The sequence below is a fragment of the Trachinotus anak genome, unplaced genomic scaffold, assembly GCF_046630095.1.
Source record: "Trachinotus anak isolate AG129_WGS33_773 ecotype Australia unplaced genomic scaffold, CSIRO_AGI_Tana_v1 ptg000021l, whole genome shotgun sequence".
NCBI lineage: Eukaryota > Metazoa > Chordata > Actinopteri > Carangiformes > Carangidae > Trachinotus > Trachinotus anak.
In genome coordinates, this window is record NW_027273872.1 from 9052739 (window position 1) to 9079083 (window position 26345).

At 39.0% G+C, this 26345-nt stretch overlaps 2 protein-coding genes across 4 annotated transcripts; both read left to right on the forward strand.

Annotated features, from left to right (window-relative positions):
- The first annotated feature begins 803 nt into the window (after nucleotides 1–803).
- On the forward strand, nucleotides 804–8186 carry LOC139605786 (leptin receptor overlapping transcript-like 1). Its single transcript, XM_071457567.1, has 4 exons — nucleotides 804–943; nucleotides 1592–1667; nucleotides 2855–3041; nucleotides 4588–8186. Exons 1-4 carry the CDS (start codon nucleotides 928–930, stop codon nucleotides 4702–4704), a joined length of 396 nt encoding a protein of 131 aa, XP_071313668.1. The 5' UTR covers nucleotides 804–927; the 3' UTR covers nucleotides 4705–8186.
- Nucleotides 8187–10042: 1856 nt separating this feature from the next.
- Nucleotides 10043–25593, forward strand: LOC139605785 (hyaluronan-mediated motility receptor-like). 3 transcript variants are annotated; one of them, XM_071457563.1, is made up of 8 exons: nucleotides 10043–10292; nucleotides 12201–12358; nucleotides 14469–14725; nucleotides 16832–16919; nucleotides 18790–18902; nucleotides 20057–20209; nucleotides 20515–20605; nucleotides 25299–25593. In XM_071457563.1, the coding sequence occupies exons 1-8, from the start codon at nucleotides 10196–10198 to the stop codon at nucleotides 25335–25337; spliced, it is 996 nt and encodes a 331-aa protein (XP_071313664.1). In that variant the 5' UTR covers nucleotides 10043–10195; the 3' UTR covers nucleotides 25338–25593. The 3 variants fall into 3 exon arrangements, with proteins under 3 accessions (XP_071313664.1, XP_071313666.1, XP_071313665.1); XM_071457565.1 differs by having other exon boundaries at nucleotides 20518–20605; XM_071457564.1 differs by having other exon boundaries at nucleotides 12204–12358.
- Nucleotides 25594–26345: the final 752 nt, after the last annotated feature.

Here is a 26345-nt window from a genome sequence, read left to right on the forward strand (position 1 = left end):
CATTTTGGACTTCAGCTGGTGATGGTGATGCAGCTGGTGATGGCCTTGCTCTGCTCTGCAGCTCAGCGAGCTTGGTGTAGGCTACTAGTTCTCCACCTGAGCAGAACAAGAACTAACGTCACCAGACGATGGAGTTACAGTCCACCTGCAGGTTGAGAGACCTGCCTGCAGGGAAACATGAAGCAGGATGGTCGCTTGCAGTGACTGAAGTGTCAAATACAGATACTTCGTGATCTGCCACTATTGTGATTAAAAAAATGAAGTGATATGTATATGGTGACATTTTAATGTATAACAGTGGGAAACAACAGGAAAAATGCTTTGTGTTTAGTCCCTTCATGTAGATCCTCCATTGAGATTGGGAAATGAGGGAAGTTGAGAAACTTTGAGAAGACACTGAGCAATGTTTGCAACACTTCAAGCCCACTGTATGATTTATGATTTTTTTATGAAAATGAATGAAAAGTTGTGGAAAATTGATTTTGAACATTCCATTAATTCAGGGGAAAAATGGGGGAAAAATGTAAGAAAAACCTTGAATATTCTGGAAAGTATGAAATATGTGAAAAAAACAAAACTGAAGACATTTGAAAATTTCCTAAATAAGCTAAACATTTTAAAGTTTGAGTAGAGTTTTTTTTTTGTTGAATCGTTTAGATGGAGATGTGAATGTATTTGTGGTAATACTACTTTTACAAGAATAAAAGTGTTGGGTGCATTTTCCCCCACAGACCACTAAATACAAAATAATTCACCCTTACACCTTTTTGATTAGGCTGTTTCTACACGGAAAGCTCGTGATTCCGGTTTTGTGGTAGTACGTGAAGGCAGCGCGGCTGTTGGTGGTTTTGGACTCGGACTCTGAGCCGGGGAGGGGGCACTGTTGTCATTCACCACGGCTGTGTGTCGAGCTTTTGTCCAGGAGAAATGGCCGGTATTAAAGGTTGGCAATTTCCACTTTTTGTTTCCTTTAGAAAAGCCTCTAAATTCAGGCTCAGCTCGTGTAACTGCGTTGAAATATCCCGAAGACAGATGAACGCGTTTTCCATGTCCAGGGAGCTAACGGTAGAAGTAGACAGCCGCAGGGCCAATACAGTCGTTAGCATTAGCTAGCTGATTAACCTGCACTCTTATGACAAGATGCTTTATCAACTCAATTAAATGTATATTATTATTAGCTAATCAACGTGTAATGCTGGATTATTAAACCGTATTTAATGGCATTTCTTTTTAGTAGTGTAATAACGTAGTAGTTACCCTTATAATGCTAACGCTAGCTGCACCTTAACTTCAGTCGCTGATTGAGATGCTGTGCTTGTTGCAAGTGGATTAAATTGCTGTTAACAAACAACCACACGCACTGTATTGCTTCCAGAGTTTAACATGAAGCACTAATAGCGCGGCTTACACTGCTAATGAAGCTGTTACACGTGAAATCAGCTGATTCATCACATGATAGCCACTGTAGCCAGGGGCCCTGCTGCTGCGATGAGATCGGTTAGGGTCTGGGGGCCACACATGCTCAGTATCAGAGAGAGGGTGTCTGGCTTTATGCATGCTGATCCCCCCCCCCCCCCCGTCTGTCTTACAGCTCTCATCAGCCTGTCCTTTGGAGGGGCCATTGGCCTCATGTTCCTCATGCTAGGATGTGCTCTCCCTGTGTATGAGTAAGTACCACCATCACGCACCACATGAGCTTGTCAGTGTGTGTGCGTGTGTGTGCGTGAAGGACACTGTTCACACATGGCACGAAGGTAAACCTTGGGTGATCCCATCACAGGTTTAGAGCTTTAAATGCATGACTGGACTGGTGGACAGTCTCCTCTAAAAGATCCTCTCATACACATAAAAATAATCTGTTTCAAATAACATTTTATGACAGGAATCCAGAATCTATGAATATGGAAATATGTTGGACACAAGATGTCTGCTACTTCACTGAAAAGTCAATTTTTTGTGTACATGCACTGGAGGTTTCAAGTTTCCACATCACAATGTGTCACAATGTGACTTTCCCACTTCTGCAGATAACTGTGAAAGCTACTTCATTGTTTATCACTCTGCAGGATGAAGCTCAAACATTACAGTGAAGTAACAGTAAAACCAAATATTTCTTTTTTTACCCAAATAGGGACTTTATCAAAAAAAATGCAAGGCCAAGATAATTTGTTGAAATAAAAAAAAAAAAATCAAGAAAATAAGTAAAAACACAGGTTGATTGATGTTGAATTTGTCAGAACCTCCAACAGTGTCAGGGGTAGGGGGGACAGAGAGAAAGCGAGAGAGAGAGAGCACAGTAGAACAGAAGGAGAGATGAAAGGATGAAATTGAAATTTAAGTTTGTTTTGATGTGTAAAATGTAACTCAACATTTATCATCATCATTTCGATGGACGGAATTCAAACACATCTCTTAAGCTTTCAGAAAAAAAGAAAGCCTGGTAACTTTGCATTTGTATATTTGTAACACATTAAACCGCTCAAGCATAGCTGGATACGGCTGACTTGCTTATTCAAATCAGCTGTGACAAGGTTTTTCAGTCTCTGCATGCAGGGACGAGCTCTGGTGAAAGATCTGGCTCTTGTAATCTAATCTCATTTTCCTCTCAGCCATTATCTGGATACTAAATGACAGCCTCAGACCAGCAGAATGTAGGGGAGGAAGGCAGTTAGAAAAGCAATACATGATTATTAGTGGAGCCTGACTGATATTATCAACAAGTCTTAGCTTATCGTAGCTAATGTGTAACATGTTTGTAATACAGCCTTGTCCGCACCTAACAAACAGTGTTTTATTCCTTCATCCTTCAGTACACTTTTAACACAACAATGTGTTTTTTTTAATGTCTCTGCAGCAAATACTGGCCTTTGTTCCTCCTCTTCTTCTACATCCTCTCTCCCATCCCTTACTGCATCTCTCGGAGGGTGGTCGACGACACAGACTCGGCCAGTAATGCCTGCAAAGAGCTGGCCATCTTCCTCACAACGGGCATCGTCATTTCGGCCTTCGGCCTGCCCATCGTCTTCGCAAGAGCTGAAGTTGTAAGTTACAGTAGTTTAGCTTTTGTGCTGTTGTAAAGCAGTGGTTCCAAACTGAGGGTCAGGACCCTCTAACTTGTTGCAAGATAAATCTGAGAGGTTGCAAGGTCATTTGCATGAAAAAAAAAATACTGCTGTTTCAAAAATTATGTTTATTTTTCTGACTTTTGTCCAATTTTTATCCAAAACTATTTCAATGAAACAATCTTAGAGATCTCAAGACTGGGGTAGAGGCGAGGAGACTTAGTTTTACTTTGAAGGGTTGCAAGCAAAAAAGAAGAGAATAATGTACCTTAAGTTACAATAAAAACAACAATGATTTTTTAAAGTAAACTATACTTCATGGAATACTAGGAAGTAAGTTCTGGCCATTATTATTATCACACATTTTGAAAGAATTCACTTTTCACAACATAAAAAACACATCACATTATAATCTGTCACTTTTCATGATACTGTGAATATCAAGTGTTGGTTCCACTTGTGAAACAAATGTGGGTTTCACTTTCAGTATTGTGGTCAGGCACAGCATTTGTTCGCTTTCTCTACTCATGCTCTGACTCACTTCAACATTCTGTTTTTAAACCAGAAATTTAGTGAATTCTAGTATCAAAATTAAAACGCGTTACACAGCTCTCCTCCAGATGTCTTAGGCTGTCTTTTCTTCCCTCAGTAGTCAGGAGTGTGAGCTTTTTTCTGGTTTCCCTCTTCTACAGTGCAGTCATCATACATAATAATCACAGAAAACAACATTACCATTTTTACAAACTGCAACATTTACCTCTAGTGCACAATGAAATTATATAACAAGATAAATGTAAATGACTGTAAACAATCAACTTTTCAAAAATATCCTTTAACAAATACAATATTTCTCTGTGTTTTTAAATCAAGATAACATCAACAAGAATTATTATATTATAAAAATATATAAATAATACATATTATATTGTCATAATATCACTACACTATTATCATATTATTTCACATTATTTTATATTATCATATTTTTCTTGTAAGATATATCACTATTACATTGCCAGGATACCATATAAATTATTATAATAATAATTATTATTATTTTTGTGTTATGTTGTGTCATCAATAACGGAATAAAATAAAAAAAAGAGAGAATATAAAAGAAGTATAGTAACTTATGTATTTTAAGATTTCTGAGCCAAAGCCTTAACGCTGCTTCCTCAGCAGGTTTAGTTCTTGATGTAAAGACAGTCAAGAGTCCAGCAGCAGATTCTATGATTGTTTGTAATGGGGCAAGTATGTGGTCATTTGAAATGGGGCGCCATTTAGAGAAGAAAAAAAAAAGTGAAAATTGTAAAAGACAAGAGTCAAAGACAGGTCAGATGCTCCAGCTGCAGCCCAGGACACTATGAATGTATCACTGGTGGCTGCTGTTCACGTCCTATTCAGCTGCCTTGTCCTCAATATACAAGTGTAGGCAGGATTCTGTTAACCGTTGTTGTTGACACCACCAGAGCTTGTCCTAAATATCATTCATGAACAAATTAATCATTAATGTGTTGGTTTACAGATTGCCTGGGGGGCGTGTGCGCTCGTGCTAACGGGTAACGTAGTCATCTTCGGGACCATCCTGGGCTTCTTCCTCGTCTTCGGATCCAACGACGACTTCAGTTGGCAGCAGTGGTAAAACGGCAGAGGTGGGAGTGGGAGACCTTAGTCTGAACTGTTTTTATTAGCATTATTATTATGGTATTACTGTTTGGTTCTTGTTGTTGTTATTTATATGATGACCGCCCATCAATAGACTCACACCAAACCAGTGCAATACTTTGTTTTTCGTTTCTTTTTTTTTTTACGGCCTGCATCATACTGAAATGACACTAGTGGGAAGGAGAATGCTGACTTTCAGTTGGATTTTCCTAATTTTGCTCTCTGACCTCTGTGTTTGTGAGTTTTCTCCATCTGTGTGTGCTTTCCTTTTGAGCGTTGTAACCCAGGCAATGGTGAACAACTGTTTGTGTTATCTGTGAAAATATGTTAAAAAAAAATCCAATTGAATGTCTAAGATTTAATCTGACCAAAAGGACAGGGTCAAGGTTGTCTTGCCCCCTTTTTTCCAGTTACTCTGAGAATCCTGTGAAGAAGCTTTTTCTATATGAAGAGCGCAGATGGGTGTGTGTGTCCACTGAGTTGAGAGTAAATCAGCAGAAAACCGATGGAACATCTGCACAGTGTGAGCTCAGATTTCACCTCCTCTTATGATCAAAGCTCCATTTTCATTTCAGTTGAACTGAAACTGTTGTCACATCAAAGGGTAAAAATTCAGCTGATAGAGTGCAGATGTTGTTGTCAGCTTTTCGCTAATGTAAAGCTCAAATCACTAAGCCGTGAAACTTGGCAAACAAGTCTAGAAGATCAGTCTGTGTGTGAAAGAACTGGGCTGTTACTGCCACTAACCATACACACCCTTCAAACCATTTTAAATGTGTAAATGTGATTTAAATCAGTTGTCTTTCCAGCTTTGGGATTGTTCTTTGTGTTTCTCATCACATAAAATAAGGAGGTAGTTTGTATGCTTGTTTCCTCTCTCAACTTCAGAGGATTCATTCGAACACCCTGACCGCCACCGCAGAGATCAAATTCAAGTGACTCTGCGATTTCCCAGGTGCCAACTGGATGCAGGCTGCTTATTCACCATGTTATTTAGTATCTGATAGCTCTTACCTCACCGTATGTCTGGGTTTGGCTCGCCTCGTCAGGTCAAGAAAGCATGAAAAGCCTGTAGTAGCCTGTAGCCAGCTAGCGTAGGATTAGCTTGAGGACAGCAGCCAAGCTACAGTAAGACCTGGGCTACTTATAAACAACGCCTGGTCAGTCACTAACAGCCCTTAAGCTTTTAAATGGGACTGCTTTGTTATGACTCCTTCAGTGTAAAAGAATCCAGACACTATGCTTGGTGTTAATTAAGCACATTAGGTCCAGATTTGGTGCGCACACACGCCGTCGCATTACCTCACACCAGCATTTCCAGGATAAAAACACAAGTTATGTTTTATCATTTCTTTGCATTTTGAAGTTTTTCTATGTTCTCCGGCCCGTGGGAAGGGAACTTTTATGTTTGTTTGTGTAATCTGTTACAGCTCTGGGATAAGCAGCCGGTTTGCTGTTATGTTTAACTGCATTAGCGGTAGCTAAACAAGGAACTAAGCATCTGCTGCCTCGTTTAAGCACTGGTGTGTTGGATGGAGATTTGTGTGTCGAACATTTCCTTTTACATGTTGATTTTGTTGTTTTTTTTCTGTGGATGGCGCTGTTTGAAATGTGCTCTCTGGAAGATAAAAGTTAGCATTTCTTTTCAGGGATATTTTTAAATTGAATCCCATCATTTCAAGAGTAGTTTTAGTTATTTAGGTCTTTTTTGAGTTACTGATTAATCATTTGGTCCATAAAACATCAGAAAACAGCCCAAGCAACAGTCCAACCCCCAAAATGTTTAAGTTAGGACCAAGAAAAGCAGCAAATTCTCACATTTGAGAAAATTTAAGATTCAAATTTTTGTCAGTGTTGCTTGAAATTTTACCAAAATAGTTACTGATTAGTTTTCTTTAGATAAATTAAAAGACTAATCATTGCAGCTTTAGAGTAATTATGTATTTGCCTTGAAGGTATTTTTTTTACCACAGATTTCCATACATAGCAGATTTCCAATGAAAATTTTGCATTGTGAAAAAGGCCAACTCTGAAACTCAGTATTCACACTTTTTGTCCCACAGTCACAGTAAAATTTCTAATTTTGAACCCTTTTTTATGATTTTAAAACCACAGAAAACTTGCTGGGAAGGAAAAGTTCAATATTTTGGTAAATATGGTAGCTGAGAAGTAGATGTCTTCACATTAAATATGAAGCTAGATTAGCTTAGCTTAGCATAAGCACACAAACAGGGGGAAACATCTAGCCTGATTCTGTCTGAAGGTCAGTATGTCTATCAACACCTTTAACGTTCAGTAATAAACATTTTTTATCTCTTTGTTTAATTTGTACACAGACAGAAATGTAAAAATAGTAGTTTGTGGTTCAAGGGGAGCTATGTGCTTCACCTGTAAACTGCTGGATAAACTGATGTTTGTCAAGAAGACGTTAAAGCACATAACTTATTCTAAAACAGCAAATTGTCAATTCTATACAAGTTAAATGTTAATAGGTGACTTTTAGAGATGTTGGTAAATGTTTTTAACTTTGAGGTGAGTCAGACTTACTGCTCTTCCCTGCTACCAGTCTTTATGCTAAGCTAAGTGCCTCCTGTCTCCAGCAACATGAGAATAATTGTCCTCTCATCTAACTCTCGGAAAGAAAGCTAGCAAGTGTTTTGCCAAAATGTCATACTTATCCTTTAAAGTGAACTTTAACACAAAGCTGCAGTTTATTAAGAAAAAAAACCCTATTATGTTCAACACAATTGTTACAGTATTTCTCACACAAATGAAAAACTTTCAGAGGAGAAAAGCATTAGAAACCTGGTGAGGGCTCAAAATGTGAACCGACAGCTGTGTTTTACTACAGTGGGTTTAACCCTCCACCTCTACCTGACTCTTCCAGAGATCATAACCTCAGTGAAGGCATTGATTGTATGAAAAGCACCACAGTGATGGCTGCTTTTCAGTTTCTGTTGAAAACCTATGTGAAAAAAAAGCAAAGCTAATGTTGAAAACTACTGACATGATCTGTGCATGTTATTAATTATTATGTGACACCACTTTGAAGCTACAGAAAATGCTCTTAACAGTAAATTTACCCACCGGTGTCCGTCGGTAAGCCTGTCTGTGCTTTGACAAGCAGGGTGACTCCATGTTGTGTTCCTGAGGTGTGAATGTCTGTATGAAGTTTAAGCTAAATTTGTCAAAAGTTCTTCTTCTGACTTTCTGTTTTCTGATGTTAACTCCCTGATGTGACAGAGCCTGGTGTATAGCTGTGGGATGGTATCCCTCTGTTTCTGTTTTAAGAGAGATTTTTTTTTTTTGGAGGAGGAATTAGGTGGATATTGTATTTATTTATTTTATCGGACGCTTTGTGTCAATGTCCAACGCCATTTTCTATCTACAACTTTTGTGTTAACGAGGCAGAAGTCAGCATGGTGGGTTTTCTTTTTTTAAATAAACGCCATTTTTGAACATCCTCTCCTTTGACTGTTGACTGCAAATGCATTGACTTTGCTGGAAAGACCGCATCAGATACACTCGCTTCACAGGAAATAAGCTTAACTGATATCTTGTAGTTAGTTTTTGTTGTTGGTGAGCAGCACTCAGAGCACTCAGGAGAATCATTTCTAGACAGAAAGGAAGATGGCACTTTAAACAGTCGGAAGTCTTTTATTGAAGGAAATGAACTTAATGTGAATTAACTGACACTTCAGTTAGTGGAGGATTTAATCAAATTAATCATAATAATAAAAATAATATATTTCAAGTCATAATCCTTGTGGTTTTTATTATATCAACCCTTATTTTTTAGATCTGTTCATCCATGACATTTTTGTTCAGCAACAGTCATTAAATAGTCTATTTGCATCTCTTATCAGTAGTTTCACTTTTACTGGCTGGTAATTACTGGTATCTGTTTCCTGGGCAAGGCCCTTGGATACCAGTCCCATGTGTTAATATTGATAATAATATTTCAGCAGCCAGCATTTTTTTTTTTTGCCAGTACCCCACTATTGTTAGCATCATTAAAAAAAAACATTTCCTGTAAGCGAATACCACAAATTCACAGTTTAGTCACTCCTGAAATTCAACCCTGTAAAGGTTGGAAAAAAATTTAAAAAGTGCTTAGACCATCATGGGACCAGTACACTTCACTGAGACCCACAAACTGGTAGAAATGTTTTATGGCAGTATGACTTGTAGAAATTAAACACTCAACACCAAATATTTAATGATGGGGATAATAATGACTGCTTTTAAACAACAGTTGAGAGGAAAAACATCTGGGGTTAAGATTGTTGTTTAAATTATAAATTACTTTACAAAAAAGCCCGTACTGAACTGAAACATTTGATGAAAACTGTACAAAGTGAAATGATAAGGGCCTGGGAGATTAGAAGAACAGCTTTGCTTTGCCTCCCTCTGTTGGCAGGAAATGTGACAGCAGGTACATCAGCAGCTGCACATACAGTGCAAACCACAGCTGACTCCAGTACCTTTCCTTGGCTTTACACTTTTGAGCTCTAAAAATAAAATATGAGAAGACAACAGAACAGAAGGAGTCCTGAGAGAGGATGGTGTCTTTTCGTAGACATATTTGTCACCAACAAGCCACAAATTCACACATAGTATAAGTGTGACTGGTGTTTAGTGTTACTTAACATTATCTTTAGAGCTTCATAGGCTTTATAATGCAAGCACAAAACGTTCAGTGCATTTCCTATTTGTAATTTCTTCTTGGTTCTGATTATCAAGATAGCAAGTGCACTATCAGGACAATAAACCAGTGAAACTCAGACTGATGAACTTCCTTAAATGTTTGAAGCGCTTAAAATCTGGCTGATGTATCACATTGAATAATAACAAAGAAAACTCTGGGATAGGTCACAATCCTTAAAAGGAATTCGTTTACAAAATCAGTAAACATTCATACCAAGTTCAGGACTATAATCAACACATGAACTACTAAAGCACAAACACATGCCAGTGGGTATTTTCCTCTCTAAAATGTCTTATGCAACCCTGTATAATAAGGTTACCAACCTGAGGCTGCTGCTAGGAAGCTGTGTGCCTGCTAGACACAACATGCCCGACCTGCTTCAGCTCTCGCACTTGCCCTTAATGCATATAATGTCAGATTAAGCCTTCATACAAGGCATAATTTTCCTATTTATTCAAGCAGTGGGCCAGCAGGCCAGGCCTGAACACACACACACACACACACACACACACACACACACACACACACACACACACACACACCAGCAGCTCATCTCGCTTCTGTGTTATGAAAACAGCAGCTTGGATTAATGCTTAAACTTGTCGTCTGTCTGCTGTGCATGGGGGGAGTTCAATATTGCAGGAAAAGTGCACACCGTGTCTTATCTGACTGTAGGGGACACACCCACCGTGCCCTTAGGATCTAAGGATCATGGGAAGGTGGAAGAAGCTTTAGAAGGCAGAGAGCAGTTCGGAAAGAGATGAGCATGAGGAGGTTTTTCCGAGCGCAGCGGGATGAGGACTACAGTCAGATCCAGTATCTGACGGCCAAGTGCACCCGTCTGGCTCATGACAAAGGTAAGTCATAAAGGTCAAGACTTTGACCCCTGCAAGTGAAGTTACACATTAACATTTTAGAGACGAGCAGGTAAGGAAGTGTACTGTGTCAATCAAGTGTCAACTGACACTATTCATGTTATCTACGCTCAGTTGTCAGTTTATTAGGAACACCTGGCTAAAACTAATGCGGTCTAATTCAACAGTGCTGCAGTGAATGCTCCTTCCTGAAGGTTCTGATGTTTATTAAAGGTGCAGATTCAATTTAATGACCATTTTAGAGGACGTATATTTGTGTTGTGTATTACTGCCGGAGTAAACCACACAATTCAACAGCACCGCAAAAAATATTCTCTAAAATGATCATAAAGCTGAGTCAACGCGTTTCAACAAAATGTGAACACGGAGGTACAGATCTATTGCAGGACTGTTGTATTGGACTGTATTACTTAGATAGGTGTTCCTAATAAACTGCCGACTGAGTGTATGCTTCCTCTAATTCACCATATTATTGATTGCACTTGAGGCACCAATAATTAACTTAGATTATTGTTTAATTAGGGAAAGCCCAAGACCCAGTGACACTGTCTTAACTGATGATTATCCAAAGTGACAAGGTTAGAAATTGTGTAATATACAGTACAAATTGGATGTAGTCTAATGTGTACTTTAACACACAGAGTACTGTGGTAGCTAAAAGTTTACACTTCCTGCTATCTGCTGGATTGTTGAATGTGTTAGGTTAATGTTTAAAACTAGTTTCATGCCATAAAATGATTCACTTACAGAAAATACCACAACTGCCTGAAGAGGATGATGCTTTGTGCTTCAGCAGAAACATTAAAGTGTTTTTTAGCACCTGTGAATTTTCTCTGAGCATAGTCAGGAGGAAATAGTTTACTTAACCAGGTTCAAAGGTCACAACTTCGAAGTGAAAATGTGCCTTACACACAGTGAAACTTGGGGATGTAATTCAGGAATATCCCATAATGACTATTACAGTACATCATGGTGACAATAACCCTTCATAACTTCACTAAACAAGTAATTAGATCAACGATGGCTCTTGTTTTTTAAAGTTATGGATCACATAAGATATGCAGAGATGGTTGAAGTGACCCCTTCAACGAAGAACTATTTAATTAAAGAGTAATTTCCCTTCTCTGACTGTTGCATCTGAATCATCTCTAGAGGCCTGAAGAGTTATAAAAAAAAAAAAAAAAGATTTCACAAAAGTCAACATTAGTACCTGTGACATACAGTGCTGAAAAATAAGGTGTAGTATCTAAGGGGGCTTGAAATATTTAGATCTTTTACTTGAGTTAAATTACCAATATGTAACAATACAAGTAAAAGCCTTGTACTTGTACTGAACACTTTTGCAGGATAACATTATATTTAGTGACATAATGAGTGGGTTAGAACAGTGAAGAAATCTGTGACCTTTGCTGACCTCTGTTCATGACCAGAGGGAGTTGCAACAGCACTGGCAGACTCTATCGACCGTGTGTACTTGACATGGATGATGAAGACACATGTTCGCATGAGACATGAAGACAATTGCAGAGAGGAGGTCTAACAGCAAGTTTTTAAATGCCAGAAATGTCAGCAGCCGCTATAAAACCTGACATTGACAGACTCCATGAAACATAAAATACATTCTCCAAGTCCCAATCCTGTTTTCCTGTATCAGGACATAATGGTTACTTGATTCTGTGGGTAGTAAATCTGGAGAAAGGAGAAATGAAGAGTCTGCACACTTAGGTCCAACTCTGTTCTTTTGATGTTCATGTTCAAAAGGATGAAGGTCTGAAGCTGTAAACGGCAAAGATCCCACTCTTTGTACCTTTTAATAACACGTCCAGGTGGCCCATATATAAAGCAGATTCTCCTCTGCTGACTTGGGTTTGATGTCTTGTGTGGCTGCAGCAGTGCTCGACAGGGAGCTCCTGATGTCCAGGGAGAGGGAGAGGAAGCTGCAGAACGACCTGGAAGCTGTGACCGCTCGACTCCTCCACCAGGAGCAGATGAACATGGAGCTGAGGATGAAGCAGGACCAGCTCATCAGCTGGATACACCAGCAAAAGGTGAGCTGTTGGAGGCGGAGAGAGCGAAAGAATCTTGGTTGAGTTACTGGACCACAGCCCCTTTCAGACATGCACCTTGTTACGTAAACGTGGCAATTTCAGGTTCTTGTCTGAGACACCTTTGTGTAAAGTTTATGATGGCAGTGTTAAGTCCAGTAACATTTCTGTATAGTACCATCAGATTAATGTAAACTATTGTCTTGTCTGTCTTGGTTCAGTAATACATTTTAAAAAGTTTAATGAACCACAAAATAGTCCAGTGGAGACTCTTGTTCTCACATATCTACCGGTAATCAAGCCTTGCAGATAAATATTCAGTGATTCAGCTGCAGAAGAAGCTCTGTGATCAGTCGCTGATGCAGACAGTACGAGGCCCTTCATATCACTACTTTCTGCCAAAATGAAACAGACACAAAATGACCACATTTTGCGGCTGCAGTTTTGTGGTCATTGTGCATCACTCTCCTCTCTAGTTGTTTTGCACCACTTGTGGTTGTTGTCTCTTCTGGATTGTTTGCACCTCTTTGTGGTCATTTGTATTTTTTTAAGGTCATTTTCCACCTGTGGACTTGTGGTCGCTTCGAGTGTCTGTGGTTGTTTCTCTCTTTATAATGATTTTGTGTCTCTTTGTGGTCGTTTTACTGCCACTTCAAACTGAGCCTTTGGACCAGGTGCCCCTTGAGGTCTTTGGGCCACTGAGCTCTGGGCCTATTCTCTGCATCCTTGGCTCTCTGCCAGGCTGCACGAGCACTGCAGTTCAATATATAATGGTTCTGTCATTTTTTAATAGACTTTACAGAGCATTTATGTGAAGGAGACTTCTGTTTGCAAGCCAAAGAGTGGAACTTAAGCCCCTGTCAAGCATGAATAAAAATACAACTCATTTGGTCGTAATACAGCACTTATGATAAAGGGACAAAAACATAGCCTGCAAGTTAACCTAAATTGCTTCTGGTTGGTGTGGCTAAATTGGGTTCAGGTGTCAGAGAGGCCAATAAGTATTTCACTTTAATTGATGTCAAAACAATTCTCACCAACATGCAGCTTAAGTTCACTCTCTGACGTTGTTGTAGCAATTAGGCTCTTGTTAGAAAATACTACTGAAGGCCAATGTCTGTGCAATTCACAGTGATTTTTTAAATTTGTGTCATTTAACCTTACAGTGTTTAACCTCATTACAGCCCCATAATTTGAATGCACAGAGCCACGACCATACCAACAGGCCACCTATGCTACAATTACTGTAATTACACTGGAATTGGGCTACCAGTAAGTGCCAGTGTGAACATACGGTAAATGCAGAGAGTTTTGGCAGCAGTTACCAACCTCTTTGGGTTTTTTGGCTGCTCCACACAGGCTGCATAGGTGTGAGCTGTGAGAAGTTTAACTAAAGAGCAATTAGTTTTGCTTTCACAGACTGTTTTTGGTGCTTTTTCACAGGACTAAAAAAGACGAGAGAAAGGGGTGGGAAAAAATCAACATATTTTTCTGTGGCAGACAAATGTTGCAGCCTTTTGTTTTCTTTGTTTCTGGATTGGGTACGCCTTGATTATGGGACTTCAGGAGGATTTTCAGCTGTTCTAGATACTTTGATGGTATTTGTTTGACATTTGGAGAGTGTGGCTCACTCACTTTCCCCACATAGATTTGATATAGTTTCAGGTTTGGACTTGCCACAAACTTGTAGACTTGTAGACAATCCGGGTGTGTTTGATAACACTATGATCAGGACATCTCCAGGGAGGTCATGAAGTACTGAGTCCACTCCTCACATATAAGATTAATATGCATGGTTAATATGTAGTATTTAAGTATATTTTGTCCATGTTTAGGTGCATGCTGAGATTAAGGTATAACACCATAAAAGTAACTCAGCAGGGAAAAAAGACAATTAGAGGGAATGCATGCTATAAAACAGATGGTGGAAACCGTGCAAGCACGAAAGAGTAATAAAACCAGAATGATAAAAGCCATAAAATAGAAAAAAAAATGTGTAAATATGCTGCAGAAGGTATGCACATTAGCAGGGATTACTCAAATGTACATCAACTCCCCTCATGTGTGTAAGTGAAGATCTGAGTATCGGTTTGTCCATGCATCTCTCCTGCAGGACCTGGTGGACTCGCTGCAGCAGCGTGTGGTCCTGCTGGTGGAGGAGAGCTCCCGGGACGCAGAGCTGCTGCAGCAGGTCGGCTCAGAGCTGCTGTGTCTGCAGAGCTCCGAGGTGAAGCTGGAGGGCCTGGTGGAGGAGCTGCACGCTGAGGCACGGCACAGAGGTGAGGTGGCAGAGAACCTCCAGGCGGAGCTGCATTCTGAGGCCGAGCGCAGGGCTGAACTGTCGAAGAGCCTCCGGGAGGAGCTGCGCAGGTAGGCCCACAGCAACTGATCATTTATTAGTGACACAAAGTTTAAATCAAAATTAGTCACATATTCCAGCTTATAGACACTTTTCTATTCTGTGACATTCAGCTTCCTAGCCTCAGTCCACATTGGCTTTCTGTCAAACATGATCAAATGACCTAATGTTATTGTTTCATTGAAAATATGATTTGACTGCAATTTTAAGAGAAGCAGAAGCTGCGTCTCAATTCCATACCTCATCCTGATACTGACAGCACACAGTGGCCTCTATATACTACTCTGTTGTTTTGTTGTTAGTATTCAACAAATCAATAAAGACTTTCTCTAACAAACAGGAGAACAGGCTACTAACAAGAGCGAGCTCAATGTTTTTTTCAAGAAATTCAACACCAATTTTTTGTTCATTGTGTATCTTATGCAATCAAATCCGAGGTGTACTCCAGATCCGGAAGACGTCCTGATGAACATTAGGACTACATTATACATGCATGACTGCATGTATTGGACTGCATGCCGCAACTAATCACCCCAGACATCTATGTAATATGTCAATGGGGGAATTTTCTTGCTAAAACCTGAAGAGCTTCACTTAACAGCTCAAAGGAGCTCAAAGTGTTATCACAGAGTTATTACTACACACTATGTTGACCCAACACCAAAGCCTAACATCACATAAGATTGCTCTGGAGCTGTCTCACAAAGGTTAACAATTTGTTGAGACCCCCCCCTCCATAACTTTATTTTAAATTCTAGTGCAGGTTCCAAAGGTTTCCAAAGATACCAAATAAGTCAGGATGAATTTTGGTAAAATGGGTATACATTGATGCACAAGACATTTTGAATATTTACATTTGATGGAGCAGTGCAGCTGTTAGAAATCCCTGAGAATAATATTTCCCTTATAGTGTAAATATCATTTACTGTAAAGCCGGAAAAAGGCGATACAAATGATACAGTAGATGATGTTTTCAGACAGTATGGAATAAGATGATTTCAACCATATTAAGGGACAATTAAAAGGGAAAAACTGAATGTTTTAACCTCCTTGTGTGGTCGCCTCAGATTCACAGTTTAGTGTACATTAATGGTAATGATACTAAACATTAAATTTAAATTTGCAGACAGGAGGCCGTGGAGGAAATACCTGAAATAAGGACTGTGGAAACCTGTCACTCTCCGTGTTGTTCTTAGCCACGCTGAGCTGTTGCTCGGCCGATTTGAACACATTCCTCCATGTTTCACCCAGCTGTTAAAACTAAGCCACATATAAAAAGGAAGAATAATGTTAAAGATAAGGCCACAGATGAAGAAAAGAACCATTCAGACTGATAAAAAAATACAATAGTTTGATTACCATCTGCAGTGAACTGGAGCCAAGTGAAGCTGTCACCTTCAGCTCAGACTGTTGTCTCAAGACTCAACAAAAATATAGAGTTTGAATGTGTGATTAAAAGTCAGCAGAAATGCAGTCGCCCTCCGTCTGCTGACTTTAAATCCCTGAGGAGTCCTGATGGTTGGCTTGGTGTCAGAATACGTTATCACGTTATGATTCAAGGACACAGCAGCCGCACAGGGAGAAGATGAAAGAGAATTCTTCTCGAGAACAACATAAAATGCATTAATACAACCGTGAAAATAAATTTTACTTGCTTGTCTGCGAGGGCTGAAAATAGAAATCCAGATACATCTGTGGAAGAAACACCTGTAAAAACACTAAAAATGAGAAAGAGTATTTTGGTTCGGAGCAATCCAGGCACCAAACAGGCAATTATCACAGACTTAAATCAAATCAAATGTGTATATTTGAACAATTTTTTGACTGTTTTTATCACTAGTAAAAAGTGAAATAGTAAAGTAATAGAAATAATTTTCATTTCTATGAGTTAGAAAAATAAGTCAAATCTGTTGTGATAGTATTAGCATATCCTTTTTCAGTTTTTTATTATTCTTATTTCTATGTTATTGTAAATGGAGTTTCCTGTGCAGTTGAAAACCATGTGGATCAGTTTTTGTTTATAGCAAGTTAGAAGCCTGGTGCTGACAACTCCATCCCTGTGTTAAGCATATACACAGATAAAACAAACAATCACCTTGCGTATCTGTCCCCAACAGTAAGACAGTGGAGGTGGAGGAGCTGCGAGACCTCAACAAAACTCTGGCAGAGAAGCTGAAGGCCTCAAGCAGAGCTCATCAGAAGGAGGTGAGGAAAATGTACAGAGAAAGATTCAGCTCTGCTGCAGTTTGTTTGTGTGGGTATCAAGACAACCTGGGGCTTCTCATAACCTGAAGTTTTAAGAAGCTTGAGAGGTCCTTCCTTGTGTTTCAGCTGGATTTCAACAGGTGAAGTCTCAAGCCTTTAGAAAGAAAAACAGCAAGACCAAGCGTGCATTTGCTGTAGTTATCCTTGTTGTGATCCAACAACAACTCTAAGCCATTCATGATAGACAGCACTGGCCACACTTGTATTAACAGTGATATTGATTTACTTTAGTTCCAGGGAAATGTCTCTAAAGTGGGCGGAGAACAAATGAAAAAACAGAATATGTGAAAACAGCTGCATGTTAAGTGAAGCTCTGTTAGCAGAAAAGAGCCTCACTGATCATTACTCTGCCTCTAGGGAGAACCTTCACTGAACAACAATACAAAGCTTTCCTACAGAGGTGCAGAGGGACCTTTAATATATAAATTGTTCTGTTAGTCTTTTATTGTGAGATGCAAAGATGACAAAGTTTACTTACATAAGCATTTTGTTTGAAAATCCAATTCATGTCAGGTCACTTATAATATATATATATAAAAACTTGTAACTGTAAACAATTTTAATAAGGTTCCTATTTTTTTTAAACAAATACAACCAAGAAAAGTTCTGGGCAGAACATTTAACAGTTGAGAAATAAACTCGTCTCTACTCTCAGATGCACACACTAAATTTCTGTTTTTTTTTTTTTTTTTTTTAATTTTGTATGTTCACCAGATTGTCCATAGCTAATATTGTCTGATAACAAATAGATATGTAAGAAAAGTAGTGTAATAAAAGCTGAAAACTTTATTAACGCACAGTGGATTCCTTTTAGAAAGACAGAGGACCCATAGATATGATATGATAGCTATAGGAAAGTCAATCAGTTGCTTGTTGTTGCAATATCACTTTGGTCCAGCAGGTGTCAGGAGTGGACTCTTTGTTCAGCAGCTTTGCTCCACTCTGAGTGAACATAAATAGATAAATAATGGAGTTTTAATGGTTTTACAATGAATGCAGAGTATTTCTCTTTGTCAAACTCGCAGCCAACTGCGTCAGAAATAATGCAGTGCAGCATCAGCTGGCTGCCAGCTCCTCCAATCTGAAGGAATGGATTAATGCTGCTCATGCTGTCTCAGGCTAATTTCAGCGAACGTGGCAGTGGGCCAGTTAAAAACAGTGAATTACAGCCCACTGCTGGACTTTGAATAATTAATTTCATGAAACGTAAAACCTCAAGGTTCAAATTTATGTACTGTGGCCAAATTTTAAAAACTACCACCACCCCAGAGAGAGCTCACTAATTCAGATTTTGCTGGCATTAGGTTTGCATTAGTGTGCGTGCGGTCTGGGCATGACTGAAACATTCCTCCACACTGTCAGGAGTTTCTTTTTATTTACACTTGGCCTCAAAGACTCACTCCCTCACTGGCCTCTGCTTCCACCAGTCCATCAGACAGCGAACAATCCAGGTCTACAATTGTCTTTCCTTTGAGATCTGGACAAGTCCAAGAGAACAAAACAACAGATTCAACAGCCCTGACAGAGAAAAACTTAATGAGTAACATTTATTCATGGTGGATCAAGCCTGTGAATTATTATAAAAGTCATGGGAGTTAAAGATTAATTCTGACTCCACTGAATTTTTGCTCATCTTTCCAGATGACAGCAGTGAGCACCAGAATCATTTTTCTGATCTATATTTAAGCCCAGACAGACATGCACACCACAAATTCCCTCATTATTTCCTGCTTTCTTGTTGTCTCAATCACATCCTGGTTTAAGACGCAATAAAAATGATATCTTGTGTTTTTTTGTTTTTTTTTTTAAGGTAAGAGAACTGCAACAGGAGAATGAAGGAAGTCTGAGGAAACTACAGGAGACAGCAGAACAGTTTGAGTGGCTGTGTCAGCAACAGCGCTACTGGATGTGTTGTGTGAAGAGGTGGGTGCTTTCTCCCTGCACACAGAGGCACATGACCTGATCAAAGGACATTTACAGCTTCTTTCTCAATCATCCTTTTACTCTAAAACATGCTATCCTGCATCAACACACAGTCAACACTGTTAAGTATTAATATCTATGTGTGTATTTGTCTCTGTGCTGTGCGGAACCGGGCTGGAAAATGGTGATGTCGGGTATTTCCATGCACCAGTTAGACTTTACAAGTATAAAAATAACAATCTGAGTCTGATGACAGCTGTAGGGTTGTTTGCTTACGTTGCCGCTGTCAATCAAAGCTGATGAAACCACAAGCAAACAGTCCTGGTCAATACTTCTATTCTCTGTGCAATACCAAGTGCAATTATTCTACTGCTGTTTTGACAAGTGCTATTTCAAACTGTGCAATCACACCATATATTGTTGCATTTATATTTATATTGTATATTTTAACTGTTACCTTTCAATAGTAGTTGCACATATCATACGTGGTATACATATCTCCATTTTTTAATTTATGTATCATAGTATGAGACAAAACGCTGTGGGGTGGGGTGATGGGGTTTCAGGTGCTCTTTGATGATACGACAAGCATTTCATTTTAAACATATTGATGCCTTACGTCCCTAATAATTGGGACCAAGAAGCCTGATCTGAACAGAAGTGGAACCTTTAGAAAGGTGACGTGCTTTTGTTTTAGTTTAAATACTGTACATCTTGTAGATGGGAGACACCTGTGTCCCATTTTTTCTTTGGACCATGAAGGTAAACCTTACTGGATAAATATTAGGTCTTTCATGTGTTTCAATCTGAAATATGAGAAACTCAAGCTTTTAAATGTCATGTAATTATGTTGTTAATCTTGCTAAGAAACACCAGTGCTCCCCATGCGCGGTCACTTAATGAGCAACAAATATTTCTTTTGAGCCCTGCCTTTAAGGAAAAAAAAAAAAAAAAATCATTAATTTGTAGTTTAATCAGCCATATCTGAGCACTCACTGGCTTTCGTACATTGAACATTAAGACCATCTAAGTTTAACGTGCTGTGTAATCAGAAATTGTAGGGATATAAATCCATGTTGTGGTTAAAATCTATTGTATTGTCTTAATCCTTTTTTAATCACTCAGCTGGTCACTGCTTTGAACGAATCTTGTAGATTCAAAGACTGCCTGATGGAGGAGAGAGAAGCTATGCTGCAGCAGATCAGCGGGCTGGAAAAGACAGCTGAGAGACCGAGCACGGGTTCTCATGAGGACAGTCCCACACAGAGCCTCCCCTGCCCACTACAGGACACTGAGCACTGTGACAGGTAAGAAATAATGAGCAGAGACACAAAACAGACAGGAAACAGCTAACTAATGTCTTAACCCAGAATAGATATCACACCCAAACAACAGCGCCGAATCAGTCTATTAAAGTTAAGTACCTGTACCGTATATCACTATGAGGAAGCCTCAAAAACACTCCCACTGAGCATTAAATAATTACGGCAACATTCTTCTACAAGTCCCATCATTTTTCTATCTTTTCCACTTTCCACCTCCTTCAAACTTTCCAGAACAACATGAGGCTACACATCATTTATAACATGTTTAATTTGCCTTTCTTTTGCAGCAGCATAGCATCATGGGATGCAGATGTAGTGGCTGACTTGGAGTGTGAGGTGGAGAAGTCAGACACGTTGTATGAGGAGCTCTTGAAACAGGTACCAGCTTAGTTTTTCACTTGTTAATTCTTGAAAATTGGCCAGGCGTGTGTTTTACACTGGTTCACGTGTAAACATCAGGGGTGAAATATTAATTTAGATTAGATTCATTAGAAAGGGTTAATATTCATCTTGTTATGTTTACCAATCCCCAGAGGAATTGTCTTGCTGCCAGTTCTTCCAGAAATTAGAGGTACGTCCACGGTGTTTTCTGTCCGATGCAGACTGTTAAAAGTAAAGACGATGTGGAGTACCTGCGGGGTTACTTAAAGCTCTTTGGCAACCAAATATGAAGCCACAACAAAGTCTGACTTCCTCAGCTCTCTAATGTGAGGTAGAGCTGCATCAAGAAATTCCTGTTATAATTCCCCACAGCTCATGGAGATATTTTTAAACAGATTTTTTTTATTGGGATAACATGGCATAACCACAATATCCAGAAAGTTGTTTGTATTTTTGCTGGGAAAAATACTTAATCTATCAACTGATTATCAAAATAGTTGCTAATTCGTTATTTGTCAATTGTCTGATCAAATATTTGTTTCACCTCTTATCTTAAAAGAAACCTGTAGGGAAATTGAAATGCTCACGGGCTCCCTGAATGAATGAATTTGAACAGCACCCTAGCAGAAACCCGTATTTTAAGAGTGACCACGTTTGTATCAAAACATTTCTGGATTAGAGAAAAGGACTGATCTCAGGATTGAAATAGAAGTCAACCAAAAAACAGAGCTAATATTCATCTGGGCATGACTGCCAGTCCCTGCAGGAATTGAAATACAGCCAGAACTCTGAAACTTCATGGGTACTGGAGTATCATCATTGTTTTTGTCCTTTAAAGGTTGCTTGAATGCAATGCTTTATGCAATCAATGAGTAACCGCAGAATGTTTTGTAAAGAACCCCTTTCATATAATATGAACACTGGCAGTATGTCCATAAATTTCTGTTCCGTGGAAGGATGCACATCCCTGTCTTTGTTGGTCGAATTCAGATGCTTGATACACTAATCCCTCCAATGTGTCTCTCTGGATAAGACTTTTTGCAGCGGTATAGGAATGTCACACAAGTTGCTGCGGATCTTAAACATAGGCTGGGCCCTTGGTTGAATGCTGCTTGTTGAGAAAACTTTTTAGCCATTTGAACAAGCGACCAAAGCGGCTGTCTATTTGGTAAAGGGCTATTTTATCATCTTATCAGAAACAGGTACATACTGACTACGGCTGACTTCAGTTCTTTTTAAATCTCACAACGAATGACTCAGTGTTTTAAAATATCTGGATCAGAGACAACTGCAGCTCTCAAGGGTGAAATTTAAGAAACCTAAAACACAGAGCTAATATTCAACTGGGCACAGCTGCCAGCCCACTGTGGGCTTGTTTTGGTGCCAGGATTGTCAAAACTCTGATCCTTCATGGGTGCTGAAGTCTCATCAGTGTTTTTATTTTGTCTGTTTGCTGTATATTATCACAATGACATGCAACTCTATGCAGTGTTCAGCTGTGTATGCAAAGAGGAGGAGGTGCATGAAAGATCAACTGTGCCACTAGAAGATATTGCAGTAACATCAAACGACCACAAGAGGGCACAGGGGAAACCCATAAATTGGCGTCATTATTAATGGTTGATGGTTCCCATTGACTGAAGTGATTCCCTGGCAGGTCAAAGTTTTAATTTGTCCAGTTCTTTGGTTTAGGATCAAATACCAGCAAAACTAATGATGTTGTCATCAGTCTCAGCTGTAATTTGTGCTTGGTCCTTATTTACAAATGGTGAATAAGCACTAAACACATGCACGAGTGAACATGGCAAACTTTACCTATTAAATATCAGCTTTTCAATAAATGGCATCCTATTCACTTGGCATTTTCAATTTACTAATAAAAAATCTGAGTGGAACCACCATTTGAAAAATAAAATATCACAAAAAAGTTTAGTTTGGCTGAGTGAAAAAAAAAAAAAAGTTGTATTGGCAAAAACTTAAAGATTTAGCAAATAAATCATGACATACATTAAGCATGTGACCTAAACATTCACTGAAGAGACTAGAAAAGAAAATAGTGGTATCACATCTGTGAAGAATGATAACAGGACTGTTACGTTCCTTAAATTAATGCATGAAACAAACACAAATTCCATATTTCAGTCATGTTTTCTACATTGTTTGTTTTTCACCATCTGGGATTTGACCGGCGCTCTTTTAATTGCACCCTCTAGTTGCACCCACTTCTTCTGCAATGGTTTTAATAGCAGCTGGCTGGAGGATTAAAACCACCAGCTGTCTATCTTTGCAAATATTTGCATAACAGCAGTGGATGAAAATGTACATTAATTAGCATTTCTTTTTGTTGCCAAATTTCTCAAAATTCTGTTAAAATTTGAGCTACGATTGGATGGAAACCCATCAACTGTGACTATCATGTGTCACACTGAAAATCAGTCTAATTCAACCTGACTCTTAAAAAAAAACAAAATAAATAAATAAATCTATTTATTTGTGAAAATTATATAATAAATAAATAAATAAATAAATAAATAAATATATATATAAATGATGAATAAATATGAAATATTATATTGGCTACACAAAAAGGCTCAGTTTGATGTCTGCACATCTATATACTATATTTGTCATGTTGCCTATTTGCCTGCTGAAGATCCAGTAAAGTTGAAGCTGAAATGCCATCTTTTCCAGCCTAATATACTTTTTTCTGATCTGTAATCCAGTCTACACATACACTTTCCGATACAAAGAGCTTCTCATCTTATATAATATACTCAAATACTTATGGTAAAAAACAGGGGGCCCCTAAAAGGTGCCATGTGGAACCTCAGCAGAGAGGGTACATTAGTTAATATTCAAAGCTGGGGTGCAGACTTGACAGCCTTTTTTTTTCGTTTAGAAAAGATCCACTACCTTTAAAGTTACCAGTTCATTCTTCTAAAGTCTTTGGACCAGAGACAAGTGAAAAAAATCTCAGGGGTGAAATTCAAATTCAAAACACATAGATATTCATCTGAGGATGACTGCCAGCCCCCTGTGGACTTGTAGTGCTGCCAGAACATTCATAAAACTGATACTTCATGGGCAGTGGAGCCTAATCAGTGTTTTATTTTTTCTGTCTGTCTGCTTTTTAAAAACGTTAAAGGGCTTTGAGGAACTTTTGATTGCAAAGCCATTTTGCAATCAAACAGGAACCCCACAATGCTCCACAAAAAACTCCTTTAGGAAGTGTTCACAAATCCTGACAGGACCTCAAACGCTTCATCTTCCTTGAGGATTTTTATAGTGAAGAACTCAAAAAGGTGTATGCTGGCTGCTGTGGGATTTTGAAAAGCTCCCTGTCTTCAGAGTGACAAGTTCAGTGTTTTTATGATCTGTGGATAAGAGGAGACCTGACAGACAGAACATAAGGCTAATACTCGTGTGCGGATGACTGCCAGTCCCCAGTGGAGCTGTTGTGCTGCCAGAAGCCTTCAGAGATCACTGATACTTTCTGTGCACCGGAGTCACATCAGGCCTTTTCTCTGTCTGTCGGCTGCACATGGCTTCCTCCCAAACCGTCCAGGTCCTCTTCCAAAGCAGCAGAGAGATGACTAATAATGACTGGAGGGAGGTGATTGCCAATAGCCTCTGTGCTTCATTCCCCTCACCTCTCACAGACTCTGCACTGCATTTCTTGGGATAATTATTGTGATTGAGTGCAGATGATGCAGGGAGGTTTTTTTTTTTTTTTTCAGTCCCTGCTGAGCTGAGAGAGGGGAGGAAATTTAGCTGGAGGAGCAGGGACTGCCGGAGACATAAAGGAAACAGCCATGATAAAACACATTACTAGCTCAGACATGACTTATATTAACAGCAGATTCACAGTGTGTAGACATAAAATTCATTTTTAGATGACACAGCGATATAAAGAAAATCATACGGGTGCCTAGACGAACAATATTTGAAACTTTAGAGCTGTATCTCAGGAAATTTGCAGGTGAAAATGACATTTGTGCAACTTCTATCAAAAATGAATGTGGTTGGAAAGTATAAATGTTTTTTTAGACGTCTAGGTTACATATAACTTGTTTCAAAAGTATTTTCTATGACAATTTCAATATTTAGTTTGGGTTGAAATCAATGACTGTATGGACTGATGGATGTCAGCCACTGGAAGACATTACAGTACCATCAAATGGCCTCAAAAGCACAAGGAAAACCCATGCATTGGGGTCATAACAGAAATTTTCCCATTGACTTCAATGATTGTACTCAATGACTGTGTGGAGTGACTATCTTACAATGGTGGTGGCGGCATTTGGAGGCGGAGTCTGCCCAGTTGACCCAATCGCCAGTCAATACAGCTGTAAAGCATGACGTTACACTCCTGTTATAAATTGTCAAAAATTAATTTGACATGTACTTTTATTTATTAGCTTAACATGAAGGGTGCGGAGTTTATGACCTGTGGCTTTTAGAAACTGATGTCAGTTGAAAGACCTCAATACGTGACCTTGATGTCCCTAAACACTTTTCATCCAAATTTAGCTGAATTTTATCCTTGCTATCTCAACATTCTTTGACCTGCAGATACTTACCAGGACATTTTTCCTGAAATCATTTTCTCACCCTGAGTTCCCCTCTTGCGCACACATTATGTTTATTGTCTTTGGTCATCTTCACTTACAGTTTATTTTTCTGTCCTTAGGCAGGGAGTCCTGTCAATGGACACCAAAAACCTCCTTGAGGACAGAAGCCTGGAGCCTCAACTCATCTTTGTTTTCTCTTCCCACCTTCTGCAAACCAGAAGATAATAACTAGATGTTTGTGTGTGTTGTTAGCTATGTGGAGCACTTCCCAGTCATTGTGTAAAAAAAAAAACAATCCTGGAAAAACATACCAGTGAAACCATAAATTCACTGTTTGTCTCCCACAACTGTTCACCTGTCTTGAAGAGAAATCTGCGTCATGATATATGACTGCATTCAACACTGTACTATGTGCTCCTGTCCTCTTTTACTGTGGCACATGTACATCACATGTGCCTAAAGTTGTCTGCACACATTTTGCTGTAATTGTCCATTATTCAGACCTTGTAATCAACACCACTACCAAGAGCAAAAGCACCTGAGAATGTTGGTTTTTTTTGTTGTTTTGCCAGTGACTCCTCACAGGGGAACCAGCAGCTGGTGCACAGGGAAACAACAAATATGTTGTTTTGACCAAATTGAAGCTGTGCGGGTCGTTCCCACAATGAGAGTTTGCTGCATCTTGTCTCTAAAGAGACAGAATGTTTTACTAACCACTTTGCTTTTCCTTGTCAGCAAGAATCTGCAAAATATGTGAGATAATATTAGCTCACACTTATAATGATAACTAAGAATAAGAATATGTGAACCATATGATACAGGCATGGTGTAAAGACAACAACAGGTTACAGACGATGCTAATGTTTGGGCCAAGATGTCTCAAGCATGCATTCTGTCACACTTAACTCTACATTCAATTACTGGCGGCATGAGGAAATGACAGTAAGTGAGCAGCTACATTTTGGATAAAACCTTGCATAACACATTCAATAAAGTGAAGCCAGTTTTACTCATATAATGCAAAAGAGATTACACATTTGCCACAGGTAAATGGAAACCTTTATATCATTGCCACAAGTTACTTTCTTTAGTCATTTTGTAATGACTTTTACGAACTTTTCCTCATCAGGTCAGGTAAGGGTGTATTGGAGTTTTATGTACAGGGA

Bases quoted from the DNA above. Each gene is read 5' to 3' on its own strand.
- LOC139605786 (XM_071457567.1), top strand. The intron at 1,668-2,854 runs GTAAGTACCACC...ATGTCTCTGCAG, and splicing joins TGTGCTCTCCCTGTGTATGA to CAAATACTGGCCTTTGTTCC. The intron at 3,042-4,587 runs GTAAGTTACAGT...GTTGGTTTACAG, and splicing joins TCTTCGCAAGAGCTGAAGTT to ATTGCCTGGGGGGCGTGTGC.
- LOC139605785 (XM_071457563.1), top strand. From the start codon at position 10,196: ATGAGCATGAGGAGGTTTTTCCGAGCGCAGCGGGATGAGGACTACAGT. The intron at 14,726-16,831 runs GTAGGCCCACAG...TGTCCCCAACAG, and splicing joins CTCCGGGAGGAGCTGCGCAG to TAAGACAGTGGAGGTGGAGG. The intron at 18,903-20,056 runs GTGGGTGCTTTC...CGAATCTTGTAG, and splicing joins TGGATGTGTTGTGTGAAGAG to ATTCAAAGACTGCCTGATGG.